The 15795-nt window shown below is 35.6% G+C and overlaps 1 protein-coding gene across 1 annotated transcript; it reads left to right on the top strand.

Annotated features, from left to right (window-relative positions):
* The first annotated feature begins 1830 nt into the window (after nt 1-1830).
* Nucleotides 1831-15575, top strand: SecS (Sec synthetase). The gene is made up of 8 exons (XM_065365462.1): nt 1831-2458; nt 2570-2843; nt 2938-3096; nt 3196-3460; nt 3556-3677; nt 7875-8060; nt 8148-8303; nt 9439-15575. Exons 1-8 carry the CDS (start codon nt 2345-2347, stop codon nt 9726-9728), a joined length of 1566 nt encoding a protein of 521 aa, XP_065221534.1. The 5' UTR covers nt 1831-2344; the 3' UTR covers nt 9729-15575.
* Nucleotides 15576-15795: the final 220 nt, after the last annotated feature.

The raw sequence follows: 15795 nt of genomic DNA, 5'->3' as shown, positions 1-15795 counted from the left end.
TTTTCAAATTTTTAGTTCTGGATTTTTTTGGAGGTTTTTTTTGCACTTTTTGGGCTTCTATCCAGCTCATATGATTGCTCCGGAGGTCTACTTTACCCCCCCCCCCCCACCCCTAACTCAATATCGACCAAATGGGCCCTTTACCTGCGGAATGACACATTTGATGAAATTTTGTGAAAATTTAAAGTTTCAAAAATCTGCTGGAGGCTTCAGGAATTTTCAAAAAGTTGCTGGAGGATCCAAAACGACTTGAAATTCACCTGCAGTACTTCATAGCGTATTGAAATTAGTTTTTAGAATAAATTTTAGCTTTACAACTCCAATTTGATGGAATTTTGTGGGAATTTTGAGTTTCAAAAATCTGCTGGAGGCTCCAGAACTGCTCAAAACGGGTTGAAACCGTTTCCAATCGATTTGGCATGTCGAAAATAGGGTATATCCCAAATTTCAGCTTTCTTGGCCAATTTGGTGAAATTTTGATTTTTTCCCTCATTTTTGGCCTAAATTGGATTTTCAAAAATTCACCAAAAATCGAAAAACGCACTTTAGCACTTGACATTTTGACAGGTGATAAGTTTTTGCATGATCTTTCGATCTACCTTTGTAAAGTTTGAAAAAGTTCGTGCAAGTCCTATGTTAAAACGCAAAATCTGCGATTTCGGCTGACCTGTCAATCAAAATGGCCGCCATTTTGTAAGTAAGGCCAACTTTTTTTTTTGGCAAGTTTGCTTTAAAATGTTCCTTAGGATATCCCCTTTAAGAAAAAAGTTGTTCCGGAGGATCGGTGTGGGGGTGCAATTACTCCTATTGTCATATGCCGGACTAATGAGTTTAAGACATTTTGGAGCCTCCAGCAAATTTTTGAAAATTAATTCAATGCAGATTTTGTGACATTTTTTGAAAAACTTCTGGTCAAGAAAATTGCAAACAAGTTCTATTTTTTTACCCAATTTCAAAATGTTTGTCAAAATTGCAAAAAAAGTCCTGATTTTTGTTTCTGCTTTTTAAATTTTTAATTGAAATGCTCTGGCATTTTTTGTTACTTTTTTTTCTACTTATGTTGAAAACTGAAATGAAGAAATTGAAACTCACTATACTGAAAAAGTGAAAAACTGAAATGAGCAAAACTAAAGCTAAAAACAGCTGAAATTTTTTTTTCAAAAAAAAATGTTTTTCGATTTTCAAGCCTTGGAAAAGAAAAAGCAAATAAAACTAATTTTGTGATTTTTGGTAGTTCGTTTTTTTACTTTTTTCAATAAATTTCCAAGATTGAAAATATTACGAATTTAATCAAAGTGGAAGCAAAAGGAAAAGGCAAATGCTGAAACAGAAACTGAAAAAAATAAAGCTGAAACGACGAAGAAACTGAAATTAAAATCAAAACTCGAACTTCGAACTTACTCGACTGAAGTCTGAAATAACTCTATAAGCAAAGGCAATGCCGAAACTAAAAGTAAAAAGTAAAACTGAAGTCTGAAATCTGAATTGAAGACCAGTGATGGCAAAACTTTTACATTTCAGTTCAAGTTTTCAGTTTTCAGTTTCAGTTTTTCTTATTTCAGTTCATTTTAGTTTCAGTTTTAGTTTCAGTTTCTACATTTCAGTTCAAGTTTTCAACCAGTTTAAGTTGTTTTAGTTTCTGTTTCAGTTTTCCATCACTGTTGAAGACTGAGACTGAAATCTACTGAAAATGAGTGAAAACTGAAAACTGAAATCCTCCTCTTTCCGTCCACTATTCGCTTCAAACACCCCTATCTGAAAATTGGGTCAATGACGTAACCTATTTTCCAAAAATAGGTCAAACAACCCCAGTCGCCGTTCCGTTTACAATTCGTAATCTGTGAAAAATGATGGTGGAACGAAGTTTGTTTTTTAACTTTTTTTTTTTCGTATTTTCGTAAAGGTTAAATTGTGATTAGAACGAAGCAATCGTGAATAAATTCTGACCATTAATTAAATTAATAATTAATCCATGACGAGATTCACTCGAGTTAAACATGTGTTCCTTTGAAAAGCATCCCTTAGCTTTTGATTGAGTTGCGTTGCATACATAGCATAGTATAGTGTCAGTGTCCAGCATGAAATCGTATAATCATTTCGCAGTGAAAAGTGATAATTGCACGCTGAGCATTTATTTACATAAAGACTTGTTATTCAAATTGATCATAGTGTAGCTTCGTGGTACACAAGTTTCTCTACGAGAGGGGACTCAAGAGAATCACCCTTAGTCCATGGAGTACACACAGTCATCTTCGTCGTCGTTGTATCCGTATCATTCGATCGCAGCACGTCAATGAAAAGCGAGTATTTTTAACCAGCTACGAGCGAAATCTGCGTTAAAGGAATGAATAATCAGAGTTTCACGTTAGCAGAACGTTTAATTCCAGCCACATATCTACAGCAGGCAGCGGCTTCGAAGAAAGCTCGAGAAACCTTGATAAGGATTTTAATCGAACAAGTAATCTTTTCTCATCGCTAGATCGAGTACACTCGAAGCTTTCAGTGTATTAAATGTGAGACGAGTCGAGTTTTGTATCTAATGTTGTGTGTTTGTATTTCAACTTTGCAGAGAAAATGGCCGGAAGAAGGCTGGGATGATGCTACTATCGAACTACTGCTGGCAGATTTAGCTCAAATGGATAGCAATAATTTCCCTTCTAATTGCGGTATCGGTGAGAGAGAGGCGAGATTTGCGTGCTCTTTGGTGGCCCGAAGACATTACAGAATGGGTCACGGTATCGGTCGATCCGGAGATATAGGAGAAGTTCAACCAAAAGCTGTTGGTTCGAGCTTACTTATAAAATTAGCCAATGCTTTACTTTTAGATACCATTAGACTTATGGGTAAGATTCGAACGTTCTTACTCAAAATGAAACTGTTACTTTTTTTGGTATTATTTATTAACTCTGTTGTGTGATTCATTTTGCGTTATCTCAGGTGTAAATAACTCGGCGGGTTGTTTCATGATACCGTTAGCAACTGGCATGAGTCTAGTCCTATGTATGCTCACATTAAAACAAGAAAGACCCGGTGCCAAATTCGTCTTATGGTCTCGTATCGATCAGAAATCATGCTTTAAATGTATCATTACTGCCGGTACGTTATTCTAGAACGATTATCATCGTAGTAATACGAGTACCTAACTCAGAGCTTGTTCAATAACACACCGAGTACCTAATGTTTATTTTTACGCAGGCCTTCAGCCAATAATCATCGAGACGAGTTTATCGGGAGATGAACTGCGGACAGATTTAGTCAACATGGAAGCTCAAATGGCTACCCTAGGTTCAGATAACATAGTTTGCGTTCTCACCACAACAAGCTGTTTTGCTCCACGCGCATCCGACTCCCTAGAACAAGTAGCTGTTCTGTGTAGTCGATATAATATACCGCATTTGGTTAATAACGCTTACGGTCTACAATCCAGTAGAATTATGCATCTGATTCAAGAAGCTGCGCGGTACGTGTTCGACTCATCGTCATCGCAATAGTACACCTTAGTCTTAGTCCTTGGTATAGGATTTTTTTGTTAATGGAATTTGATTTGTGTTACAGGAAAGGACGCGTTGACGCTTTCGTACAAAGCACGGATAAAAATTTCCTAGTTCCTGTAGGAGGCTCCGTTATATCTGGTTTCGATAAAGGACTCCTTGAAAGAATAGCCAAAAGTTACCCAGGTATACTCGTCGGTCATCTGGAGCTGTTGCAGTTCTATAGCTATTTTAGTTTGGTTTACAGTTCGATTGGCGAAAAGTGTTCGGTTGAGTGGAATTTTTTGCCCAACTAGAATATTCAGTTAGCTCTTGGTTGATATGGGTCTTAAATTTCGGAGATTTTCGCTGTTGCATTGTAGGGGATGGAGCCTAGAAAGGCCAATTTTCCAAGTGACCTGGACCCAAATCCACTAAATGTGATTTTTGTAGGGAAAATAACGCAGGCATCATCGAGTCCAGAGCCAAAAAACTTCTCATCCATATCCTAGAGGAGTTCATTCCACGTCTATTGAACCAAAGTTCGCGAAAAACGGTTTCCACCCTCCCCCCTCCCTCCTCACCACTTTTGTATTCTTGTGATCCATCAAAATAAGTGAAAATTTTGAATGCAATTGAAACACATCCACGAAAATGAAAATAACTTTTGAACTTTTTTGAAGAATTTTGAGGTCTTGAGAGAAATTGTGACTTTTTTAGATCTTTGTAAAAGTGTGTCATGTGACCTATCAAAATGGATTGAAATTTCGTGAGAAATTCAAATAGTTCGACAAAAATGATTTTAAAATTAATTTTGAAGAATTTCGAGTCCGTAATTTGGTGATGATTTCAGGGATTTCTGAAGAAGGCGTCATTTAACATTGAGAATTTGAGACCTATCGAAGTGGGTTAAAATTTCACGAGAAATTCGAAAACTTAGGCGAATTATTGAAAAATGTTGAACCCGAAGTTGAGTCATAATTCGACTTATCGAAATGGTCTAAACTTGCGGAACCTCTTGAGGTGTCACGCTCCGATTTGAACGGGACCGCGATTTCTGGAAAGAGCATAGTCTAAAACCCCCAAAACCAAATTTTCAGCTGCCCAAATTCATTTTTCGATTTTTGGTGAATTTTTGAAAATTCAAAATTGACTGTTTTTGGCGATTTATGCTTTTTTAAAAAAGTACGTACTTGATCAGTAAAAATGGTCAAAATAAGTCGCAAAACTAATATTAATTACCCAAATCCAAATTTTACCATTTCCAGCGATTCTGGAGCCTCCAGCGCGATTTTTCAATTTCTCCAGAATTTTGAATTTGCTCCAGAAGGCGTGAATATGAAGTTGGACAGCTAAAAATCGAGTTGTATATTACACTCGATCTGTTTAACGAGTTTATCCACATTTGAGCCGATTTTGAGAGTGACACCTCAAAAGTAGCTTTTTGACCAGTTTTTTTTTCAAAATTGAAAAATTCAAAAAAATGAAAGTTTCCCTTTTGTGTGGAAATTTTTGAAATTCACGCGAATTGATGTATTTTATGTCCAAAACTAACTCCCCAAATCCAAATTTCACAATTTCCAGTCATTCTGGAGCCTCCAGCGCGATTTTTCAATTTCTCCAGAACTTTGAATTTGCTCCAGAAGGCGTGAATATGCAGTTGGGCAGCTAAAAATCGAGTTGTGTATTATACTCGACCTGTTTAACGAGTTTATCTACATTTGAGCCGATTTCGGAAGTGACACCTCAAGAGTGGTTTTTTGACCTGATTGTTTCAAAATTTAAAAAAATCCAGAAAATCAAAAGATAACCGTTTTTGAAGAAATTTTTTAAATTTGTGTGTATCGCTGTATTTTATCAAGATCTAACCCCCGGAGCGCAAATTCTATCATTTCCAGCCGTTCTGGAGCGAGAGTGACACCTCAAAAAACCACTTTTGAGGTGTCACTCTCAAAATCGGCTCAAATGTGGAAAAACTTGTTAAACTGGTCGAGTGTAATATACAACTCGATTTTTAGCTGCCCAACTTCATATTCAAGCCTTCTGGAGAAAATTCAAAATTCTTGAGAAATTGAAAATCGCGCTGGAGGCTCCAGAATGGCTGGAAATTGTAAAATTTTGATTTTGGGGGTTAGTTTTGGACAAAATACTACGATTCGCGTGAATTTCAAAAATTTCTACACAAAGGGGAAACTTTTAATTTTTTGGATTTTTTAATTTTGAAAAAAAAACTGGTCAAAAAGCCACTCTTGAGGTGTCACTTCCAAAATCGGCTCAAATGTGGATAAACTCGTTAAACAGGTCGAGTATAATACACAACTCGATTTTTAGCTGCCCAACTGCATATTCACGCCTTCTGGAGCAAATTCAAAATTCTGGAGAAATTGAAAAATCGCGCTGGAGGCTCCAGAATAGCTGGAAATGGTAAAATTTGGATTCGGGTAATTAATATTAGTTTTGGGACTTATTTTGACCATTTTTACTGATCAAGTATGTACTTTTTAAAAAAAAACATAAATCACCAAAAACAATCAATTTTGAATTTTCAAAAATTCGCCAAAAATCGAAAAATGAATTTGGGCAGCTGAAAATTTGGTTTTGGGGTTTTTAGACTCTGCTCATTCCAAAAATCGCGGTCCCGTTCAAATAGGAGTGTGACACCTCAAGAGGTTCCCTTGTAAAATTTCGACAGAAAATCGAAGAGTCCATTTGAATTTTTTTTGGAATTTTTGAAGAATTTTGAGCTCAAAGTTGAAATATGACTTTTGGATTTTTTTTATAAAAAAGGTGTCATGCGACCTATCAAAATGGGTTGAAATTTCGCGAGAAATCGAAATATTTTGACCAAAAAGTGTTTCGAGCAATTTTGAAGAATTTCGAGCCCATAATAGAGTCAAGATATGTGAGATTTTTGAAAAAGGTATCATGAGACATGCAACCAATTGAAGTTTGGAAAAAATTTCGACAGAAAATCAAGAATTTCTGCCCAAACATTTTTTTTGAGCTGTTCAGAGTTCAGACAAATTTTCTGCCCGAAATTGGGTTATTTATTTTATCACGAATGAGTTTGTTTTCAATTTTTTGAAATATTTTTGTACATTTTTCAACATTATTATTGATAGGCTCCCTACCCCTTCTTCGATGTAGTTTTCAAAAATTAACCAAACTTGAAGCGAAAACTTGGCATAATTTTTTTTTTTGATCTTTGCCAATGTTTTGACCAATTTTGATTGGTCGCAGGATACGTTTTTCAAAAATCACCAATCGAATGACCCACGTTGGGTTGAAAAGATGAGAGTTCTTGAACGATCCCTGGAACATTGTTTTTTTTGGGGGGGGGGGGGGTGGGTAATTGAACTTTCGAATCCAATTACTCGAATTTTGGCTAGATTGCAGAAAAATCTTACACTTTTTTTTTGCCAAAACTGTCAAAATTCTATTTTTTTTATTAACTATGAAAATGATTTGTGTTGACTATGTCAAAATTGCCAAAAAAAAATCAAAATTACCGAAATGTGTTTCTTTTTTATTCATTAAAATTTCTAGAACGTCTCACTTTTCTGTCGCCAAAAAAAAAAATTGTGCATAAAAATGATCCAAAAAAATTACTTTTTGTAAAAACTGTGTGAAAGGCTCATTTTTCTGTCAGAATTAGCAAGAATAAGCTAGATGTTATTTTTTTTATCATTTCCAGGAAGACTAGTTTGTTTGCCAAATACTCAATAAGACCTGTTTATTTTTTATCATAATTTGCGAAAGTCTGTTCTTTTTTGTTCCTAAAAATTGCAACATAAAAAAAAATAATTTTTTGATAATTTTAATAATTTTTTTTTTGTAATTTTGACAAAAAAAGCAAAACTTTTTGGAGTTTTTTTTTACCATCAAAGAAGAGATTCTGTTGAAATGTTAACCCATTTTACCATTTTAATAGTTCAGATCGGAAATAATGACTCAATTTTGGGTTTTTTGGGTTCAAAATTCTTCACAAATGTTCAAAAAATGCATATTTTTATATTTTTAACGAAATATTCGAATTATTCTAACTTATTTTGATTAGTAGCCTGACATAATTTTTGAAAATCTCAAAAATTAGATCCAATTTTGAGCTCAAATTTCTTCAAAAAAAAAAAATAATAAAAAAATAATCAGTAAGTTTTTCGAAAATTGAGAGTTTTTAGGCTCCATCCTCCTATTGTATAACTACGATAATCTAAACTAAAATGGTCCTTTCTGACATCTTGCAATTAGACCCATATCAATTAAAATCCAACTAAAATTTTTCGAGCCTCCTTATATCAATGCAATTCAAATTCGATTTCTTGAGCACTTTTTGTCAGTTGCACTCTAGACTAATTTCAAATTTGTATTCTAACGTTTATTATTCTGATTTTTATGACATTTCAGGCAGAGCGTCAGCAAGCCCACCGATGGATATATTCATAACGTTACTCTCACTGGGTGTAAACGGTTATAAAAATTTAATTAGCCAGCGTAAAGAAATGTATAAGTATATGAAAGAAGAATTATCCAAGGTGGCCACCAAACACGGCGAGAAAATATTGGAAACGAAGAACAATCCGATATCAATTGGTAATACATTTATAGTTTTTATTTCCTCAAGTGCAGCTTTATTTATCGAATTCGAACTAAAACTGATGCGTTGTTATTTGATTTTAGCGATGACGTTGAACTCGTTGAATGCGACAACCGGCGGCGTAACAGACAATAAACGTGTTACCATGTTAGGATCTATGTTATTTCTTCGATGTGTTTCCGGTAGTCGTGTAATATCAACCGTTGAGCAGAAAGAATTATCTGGTTATAAATTCGAAGGTAAGAATTATGTTATTACTGGAGAAGAAATGTTTCTGAAGTCTTTCTTGGTGTTTACGTGGCTTTGAAGGTGTTCTATCGAAAAAATGAGGGCATATTTGAATTCAGCGCCTTCAAAAACATAATAATCGATATGTCACATGATTCAGACAATATTTTCAGGTTTTGACCCTGGCAAAGGGGGGCATGCATCCCCTATAAAGGTCAAAGCTTGAAAATATTGTCTGAATCATGTGAGGTATCGATTGTTATGTTTTTTAAGGTGCTGAATCCAAATATGGCATTATTTTCACGATTTGACCCTTTTTTTGCCTCCCTCTGCTCCTAATTATGAGAATTAGGACCTTTGAAGGTGTCCAATCGAAAAAATAAGGTCATATTCGAATTCTGCACCTTCAAAAACATAACAATCGATATGTCACATGATTCAGATAATATTTTCTGGTTTTGACCCTAGAAAAGGGGGTGTGCATCCCTTAATAGGGTCAAAAACTGAAAATATCGAGTAAGTCTTGCGACATATCGAATACTACATTTTCGAAGGCACTGAATACGAATATGACCTTATTTTTACAATGTGACCCATACTTTGGCTCCCACCGCTTCTAGTTATGAGAATTAGGAGCTTATAAGGTGTCAAATCGAAAAAAATAAGGTCATATTCGAATTCTGCACCTTCAAAAACATAACAATCGATATGTCACATGATTCAGACAATATTTTCAAGTTTTGACCCTGACAAGGGGGCATGCATCCCCTGAAAGGGTCAAAAAACTGAAAATATCGAGGCAGTCGTGTGACATATCGAATTCTACATTATCGAAGGCGCTTAACAAGAATATGACCTTATTTTTCCGATCCGACCCCTCCCAAACCCATAGTGCCTCCTAAAATTACTCAAAATCAAAAGCCAATAACTTCACAAGTAGCATTTTTTGATCGAGTTGACATGGAATGAGCTTGTAATTAAATTCGGTCGTGTTTTTTTTAATCAAGATTATTGTCTAAAATGGAAGATAAATAATTTCAATTGACACTGAGAAAGACTTCTGAGAATGCTGTGTTTTATGATAAGTGTATGTACTGTTATTTTGATACAATAGTGCTAATATTAATTGTTCTATTTCTTTCGCAGGCTGGGGAGCACACAACTCGAACTACCCGCAACCGTATCTGACAGCATCCGCTTCGCTGGGCATTCAGAAATCAGACGTAGACTTATTTGTCGAAAGGTTAGACAAAGCTATAAATAAACTAAAGGGTAAATCAACGCCGGCGACGCCGACTTCGGTCGAAGAACTGGCCTCGATGAGCGGCCGAAGATCGGCGGCTCGTTCGACCGTGAACGGCGACAGCTCAACCGGTGACCAAGCAAGCAGCGCTTCCACGTCTTTAGCCAGTAGTAAGGACAGTCTTCGAAAATAATCTACCCAGAAGCGAAGTACCTAACCTACCCGTCGCAGCGAGCTGTTCGGTGGTTCATTTTTTGTACCTACGCATTTGCACATCCTTTTTTGGAATTTTACGCTTAATTTGTGGCGTGTTTCGATCTGACCGATATATTCTCTCTCTCTTTCTACATTATACTACTCTTTATAATCGTAATATTCTCAGAAAACGTAATAATTACGCGTCGCAGTTCCGCAGCCCAGTTTTTTCCCCCTTCCCCTCTTATAACGAAAAAATAATGTATTATAGATTCGCTTAGGGTAGAAATTTTTACAGCATTTTTATCTGCGAGTCAGACCAGCCTGTGCAGTGTGCCCATGCCCGCCGCGCCCGACACCAAATTCACTAAGTGTTTTATCAAGTTTCGTACGAGCTTACGTTTTTATCATTATGAGTACCTATTTCGGCTTTATCGCTAAGCGAATGGTCGGATTGCGTCAGGCTGATGATGATTACGGATTCGCGCACTCACCCATCCTTATATAGATTCTCAACGAAGAGTACATGAATGATGCCCTCCCCTCCCCCCCCCCTTCGGCCGCTCCTGATCGTTCTTCAGATTCGAAGAATTTCGTCGTCAATGTAGTGTGAAAGTTGAAAGTTTCAGGTTTGAAAATCAAATTCGAAAGTCGTGGCTATGATTTGAATTTGATTTGCTCTGATTTGAATCACGTGGTATTCTCCTAATTCCTTATGGTGATACCGAAAAAATAGGAGTAAATTTTGGGATCTCGATTTAACCATTTTCGCATTCGTGAAACCGGTTTCAATCTGAAGTATGAGTCGCTGAAATTGAACGAAATCGTCCACCTGATTCTCCTTGAGGTGGCTGAAAACCAACCGATGATGGTTTTCCTCGGGTACAGGCTTTTTAGGTGGTAAAAAAAGACACAACCTCTGAGAAATTCACTGGAAGGGAAAGTGTTTGTTCATAGGTCCAGTTTAAGATGCATTTCAATGATCCCAAACATCGCTAAAATCCGTGCATAGTTCTTATTTGTAAGCGGAATGAAACAATTTTAACGCCCCCCCCCCAGGGAGAGAAAAAGGACCTATTTCTTCAATCGTTCGTGGAATGTTTTTCCCCAGTGGTGGTGACTTAATTCGATCTTTGTGTCAACTTTATTCTGAATAAGATCGGAAATATGGCGTAGAATGAAAAAATTTGAACGATGGGCCCTTTATACGATAAGAGGGTGGGGGAAGGAATTTTGACTAGAGCTGATAATGATAGATATGTCGTGTGACATATCGATTGTTATGTTTTTGAAGGTGTAGAATTAGAATATCACCTTATTTTTTGGATTGGTCACCTTCAAAGCTGTTAGTTCTCATTAGAGATATTAACTAGTAGCAGAAGGAGGCAATGTAGGGATCCAATTGAAAAAATAATGCCATTTTCTCGATTAGTGTCTTGAAAAACGTACTATAATATATACCACCCGAATTTGAAAAAAATTTCAGGGTTTGATTTCGTTTGAAGGGTCGAATGGGATTTGGAAGGGGTCAGATCAAAAAAATTAGGCCATATTCTTGTTCAGCGCCCTCGATAATGTAGAATTCGATATGTCGCACGACTGCCTCGATATTTTCAGTTCTTTGAGCCTTTCAGGGGGTGCACACCCCCTTCGATAGGGTCAAAACCAGAAAATATTTTCTGAATCATGTGATATATCGATTGGTATGTTTTTGAAGGAGCAGAATTCGAATATGACCTTATTTTTTCGATTTGACCCGTTCAAAGCTCCTACTTCTCATAATTAGAAGCAGAGAGAGGCAAAGTAGGGGCCACATCGAAAAAATAAGGCCATATTCGTATCGAGCGCCTTCGAAAATGTAGTATTCGATATGTCGCATGACTTCCTCGATATTTTCAGTTTTTGACCCCCATTAAGGGGTGCACACCCCCTTTGATAGGGTCAAAACCAGAAAATATTGTCTGAATCATGTGACATATCGATTGTTATGTTTTTGAAGGTGTAGAATTCGAATATCACCTTATTTTTTTGATTGGATACATTCAAAGCTCCTAGTTCTCATTAGAGATATCAACTAAAGTAGCAGAAGGAGGCAATGTAGGGATCCAATTAAAAAAATAATGCCATTTTCTCGATTAGTGTCTTGCAAAACGTACTATAATATATACCACCCGAATTTGAAAAAAATTTCAGGTTTCGATTCCGTTTGAAGGGTCAAAGGGGATTTGGGAGGGGTCAGATCAAAAAAATAAGGCCATATTCTTGTTTAGCGCCTTTGATAATGTAGAATTCGATATGTCACACGACTGCCTCGATATTTTCAGTTCTTTGACCCTTTCAGGGGGTGCACACCCCCTTTGATAGGGTCAAAACCAGAAAATATTTTCTGAATCATGTGACATATCGATTGGTATGTTTTTGAAGGTGCAGAATTCGAATATGACCTTATTTTTTCGATTTGACCCGTTCAAAGCTCCTATTTCTCATAACTAGAAGCAGAGAGAGGCAAAGTAGGGGCCACATCGAAAAAATAAGGCCATATTCGTATTGAGCGCCTTCGAAAATGTAGTATTCGATATGTCGCATGACTTTCTCGATATTTTCAGTTTTTGACCCCCATTAAGGGGTGCACACCCCCTTTGCTAGGGTCAAAACCAAAAAATATTGTCTGAATCATGTGACATATCGATTGTTATGTTTTTGAAGGTGCAGAATTCGAATATGACCTTATTTTTTCGATTGGACACCTTATAAGCTCTTACTTCTTATAATTAGGAGCAGAGAGAGGCAAAGTAGGGGTCAAATCGTAAAAATAATGTCATATTTGAATTCAGCGTCCTCAAAAATGTAGTATTCGATATGTCGCAAGACTTACTCGATATTTTCAGTTTTTGGCCCAATTATAGGGTGCACAACTCCTTTGATAGGGTCAAAACCTGAAAATATTTTCTGAACCATGTGACATATCGATTATTATGTTTTTGAAGGTGCAGAATTCGAATATGACCTTATTTTTTCGATTGTACACTTTTAAAGCGATGTAGAAACCAAGAAACCAGATTTTTGGCCTTCGGTGCAAATGTGATGCCTATGGCAAGAGTGGGGGGAGGGGCTCAAATCAAAAAATTGGGTTGATATTCGGATCAGCGACCCCAATAACCTCACAATCGATATGTCACAAGGTATTATATTTTTTTCCCTCTTCGGGGCGATTAGGGGTGAGTGTAGTAGGGGTTGAGGGGCTCAGATCAAAAAACCAAAGTGATATTCAGAATCAGCGACCCCGAAAACCCAACAATCGATATGTAACACGGTATTATCTTTTTTTCTCATTTTCAGACCAAGTTGGGGTGCCTGTAGTGGTGGTTGGGAGGGTTGTATGAAAAAACTATGTGAATATTCGGACTCAGCGACCCCAATAACTTAACAAACGATGTGTCACACGATATAAAAATTTTTTTCATGTTCAGAGCAAACGGGCTGCCTTTGGCAGGAGTGGGGGAAGGGCTCGATTCAAAAAATTGAGGTGATATTCGGTATCAACAACCCCAAAAACCAAACAATCGATATGTTACATGATATATCTGAAATTTTCAGCTGTACCCGAAGTTACCCCCGCCCCCATTTCCGGTATTAAGGGCCAAACCAATATTTGGACCTTTTTGATTCTCGAGAGGGTGATGCTCAGATTCAAAGCATGTTTTGGAATATTGAAGTGCATGTTCTTCTGTACCTGTGTTTCACCTTCCCTTGAGTTTTTTTTGGGATTCGAATTGATAAGTCCTTTACCAAGTCAAATTATCACATTTTATGGAAAAAATTTGAACGGAATCAAAAATACCACTGAAAATTCGAAGTCGTGTTTTTTCAATAACGAAGAATGACCCTGGTTGATTTTTTTCTCTATATTTTGCATTCCCTTTTTACTCGGAACGCGGAGTACCCCCTTCCCTTTTTTTTAATTCATCCGTATTTTATCAATTATCGCCGCACAAAAAAATAGTCGATTTGTGAAGCTATAACTACCTATCGATTTTACTCTAATTATTATTATTTTTTTTCGTTTTTTATTTACTTATTCGGTTTTGTGTTTCCATGTTTTTGATATTTGTAATAATTTTTCTAGTCCACGTAGTGATCTCTTTACAATTTAGACGCTTTTTTTTCATTTTTTTGACGCGTTGTAATAATTATTGATTTATTTGTACGAGTTGAATTGAGTTACGAGTAGTTTTGTTCCGTTGTGGTCGTTGTTGAAAAAAATCCCTGCTAAACGATATGATGAGTGTAGCTCGAAATGGAGAGCCTTATATCGTGATATCCGAGCAACGATGATTCTTTTACCATTTTATTGCGAAATTTTGTACGTAATCATCGAAGCGACGGATAATTGACGAAACAATTCTACTATAATAATACGTGTTCCTTATTTTATTTATTTTTTTTCTTACATTTACTACGTACTTACTTACTGACCACTTTTAAGGCATATATACCAAATCACAATATCATTTTTAGTCGTGTCTAGTCAACGAAGCTTTAAGTTTTTTGTTTTTTTTTTTTCATAAACTTTTATTCGTCTAGTTTGTTTTTTATTTTTTACCTTACCTATCTAGGTAGGTATTTATTTTCACGTATGAAAATATCTATCGCTTGGGGGTTTTGTTTAGCTTACGATTTTAGTGGAGACAATCAGTTCGAAGCGGTATTTTCTTCTCTCTAGTCACGTACGTACCGTAAGATTTTTTGTTTTTTCAAAAAAAATTCAATTCTGTTATTTTTATTTTTTTTCTTCCATAATATTTCTTTTTTTTCGTTTTGTTATGGCTTCTATCTATGCCGTCCAGTCATCACATGCGCCTTCCTTCTGATTTTGTCAAGCCTTCGAATTACTTACTTACCTATACTTACTACTACATAAAATAAACCAATAAAAAACACACACATTTCGGCAGAAAAATATTATTTTACATTTTACATGTAGAAAAAGAAAATAATTGATGTATTTGTTAAGGTATACCTGTATTTTTTACACGTTCTTTATTATTTGTATGATTTTAATATTCAACTACATATAACGCGAATGTATTTTAAAAATTGTTGTTTATTTTGTAAGTAGGTTTAAATTATTACTTTTACATAATGATGATTTTAGGGCTGCGTTTTTCGAATGATTTTTTTCCATCTGCATCTTCGAAGAAGAGATTGAATTGAAATAACGCGAGGGTGGTTTTGAAATTTGAATAAGCAAAATGTTCATAAACAGTGCCATGTTTTTCATTTTTTTTTTTTTTTTTTTTGTATTTACGAAAGATACGAGTGCGGAGTTGTGAAACGAGTACGTCATATTTTGTGGTCACATATATATTTTTTTCTCAGCAATTTTTATTATTAGGGATCAATATTTTAGGTGAACGTTTACAAATTTCTGGCTTTAATAGGGAAACCGAAAAAAAACATAGCTTTGTGTTGTGTTGTTTCTGTATTTTTGAGTTTTGATTTTTTTTTTTTGAATTTTTTTGAAAAATCGTATTTGGAGGTATATTTTTCTCGTTGGTAGACTGAGCGTATAAATAAATTTCAGCTTTGGTTATACAGACATACCTTTTTTATGTACATATGTTTGGTTTTTTTTTCACCATTCGGTGCACTTATTAGTTATGCACCAAATGTTAACATTCCAACGCCTATTTCAAGAGAAAAAAATTTGTTTATTACGCGTTTATTTAGATTTTACATTTTAATTCAGACGCTAATTGTATTCATTTTTATTGTTACTTATTCCGTCGCATTTTTCATGTTTATTATAAGTTATCATCAATATAGTTGGAAAGTTTAGAATTTTCATAGTGGTTTTATTTTATTTTTATTGCTATGATTAGTGTTGGAATGTTGGAAAGAGAATGACTGGAATAATTACTGAAACTCTGAAAGTAACCAAAAACCAAACACCAATGACCGAAGAGGCGAAGACCAAACTCCAAAGTGAATGAATTTGGAATTTTATTTTTGGAACTGGTTTTGTTTTTATTCATTTTTATTTTTCGTGTTTTAAATTTCGGATC

Source organism: Planococcus citri, chromosome 1, assembly GCF_950023065.1.
Source record: "Planococcus citri chromosome 1, ihPlaCitr1.1, whole genome shotgun sequence".
Taxonomy (NCBI): Eukaryota; Metazoa; Arthropoda; class Insecta; order Hemiptera; family Pseudococcidae; genus Planococcus; species Planococcus citri.
This window is presented reverse-complemented; position numbering and strand designations above follow the sequence as displayed.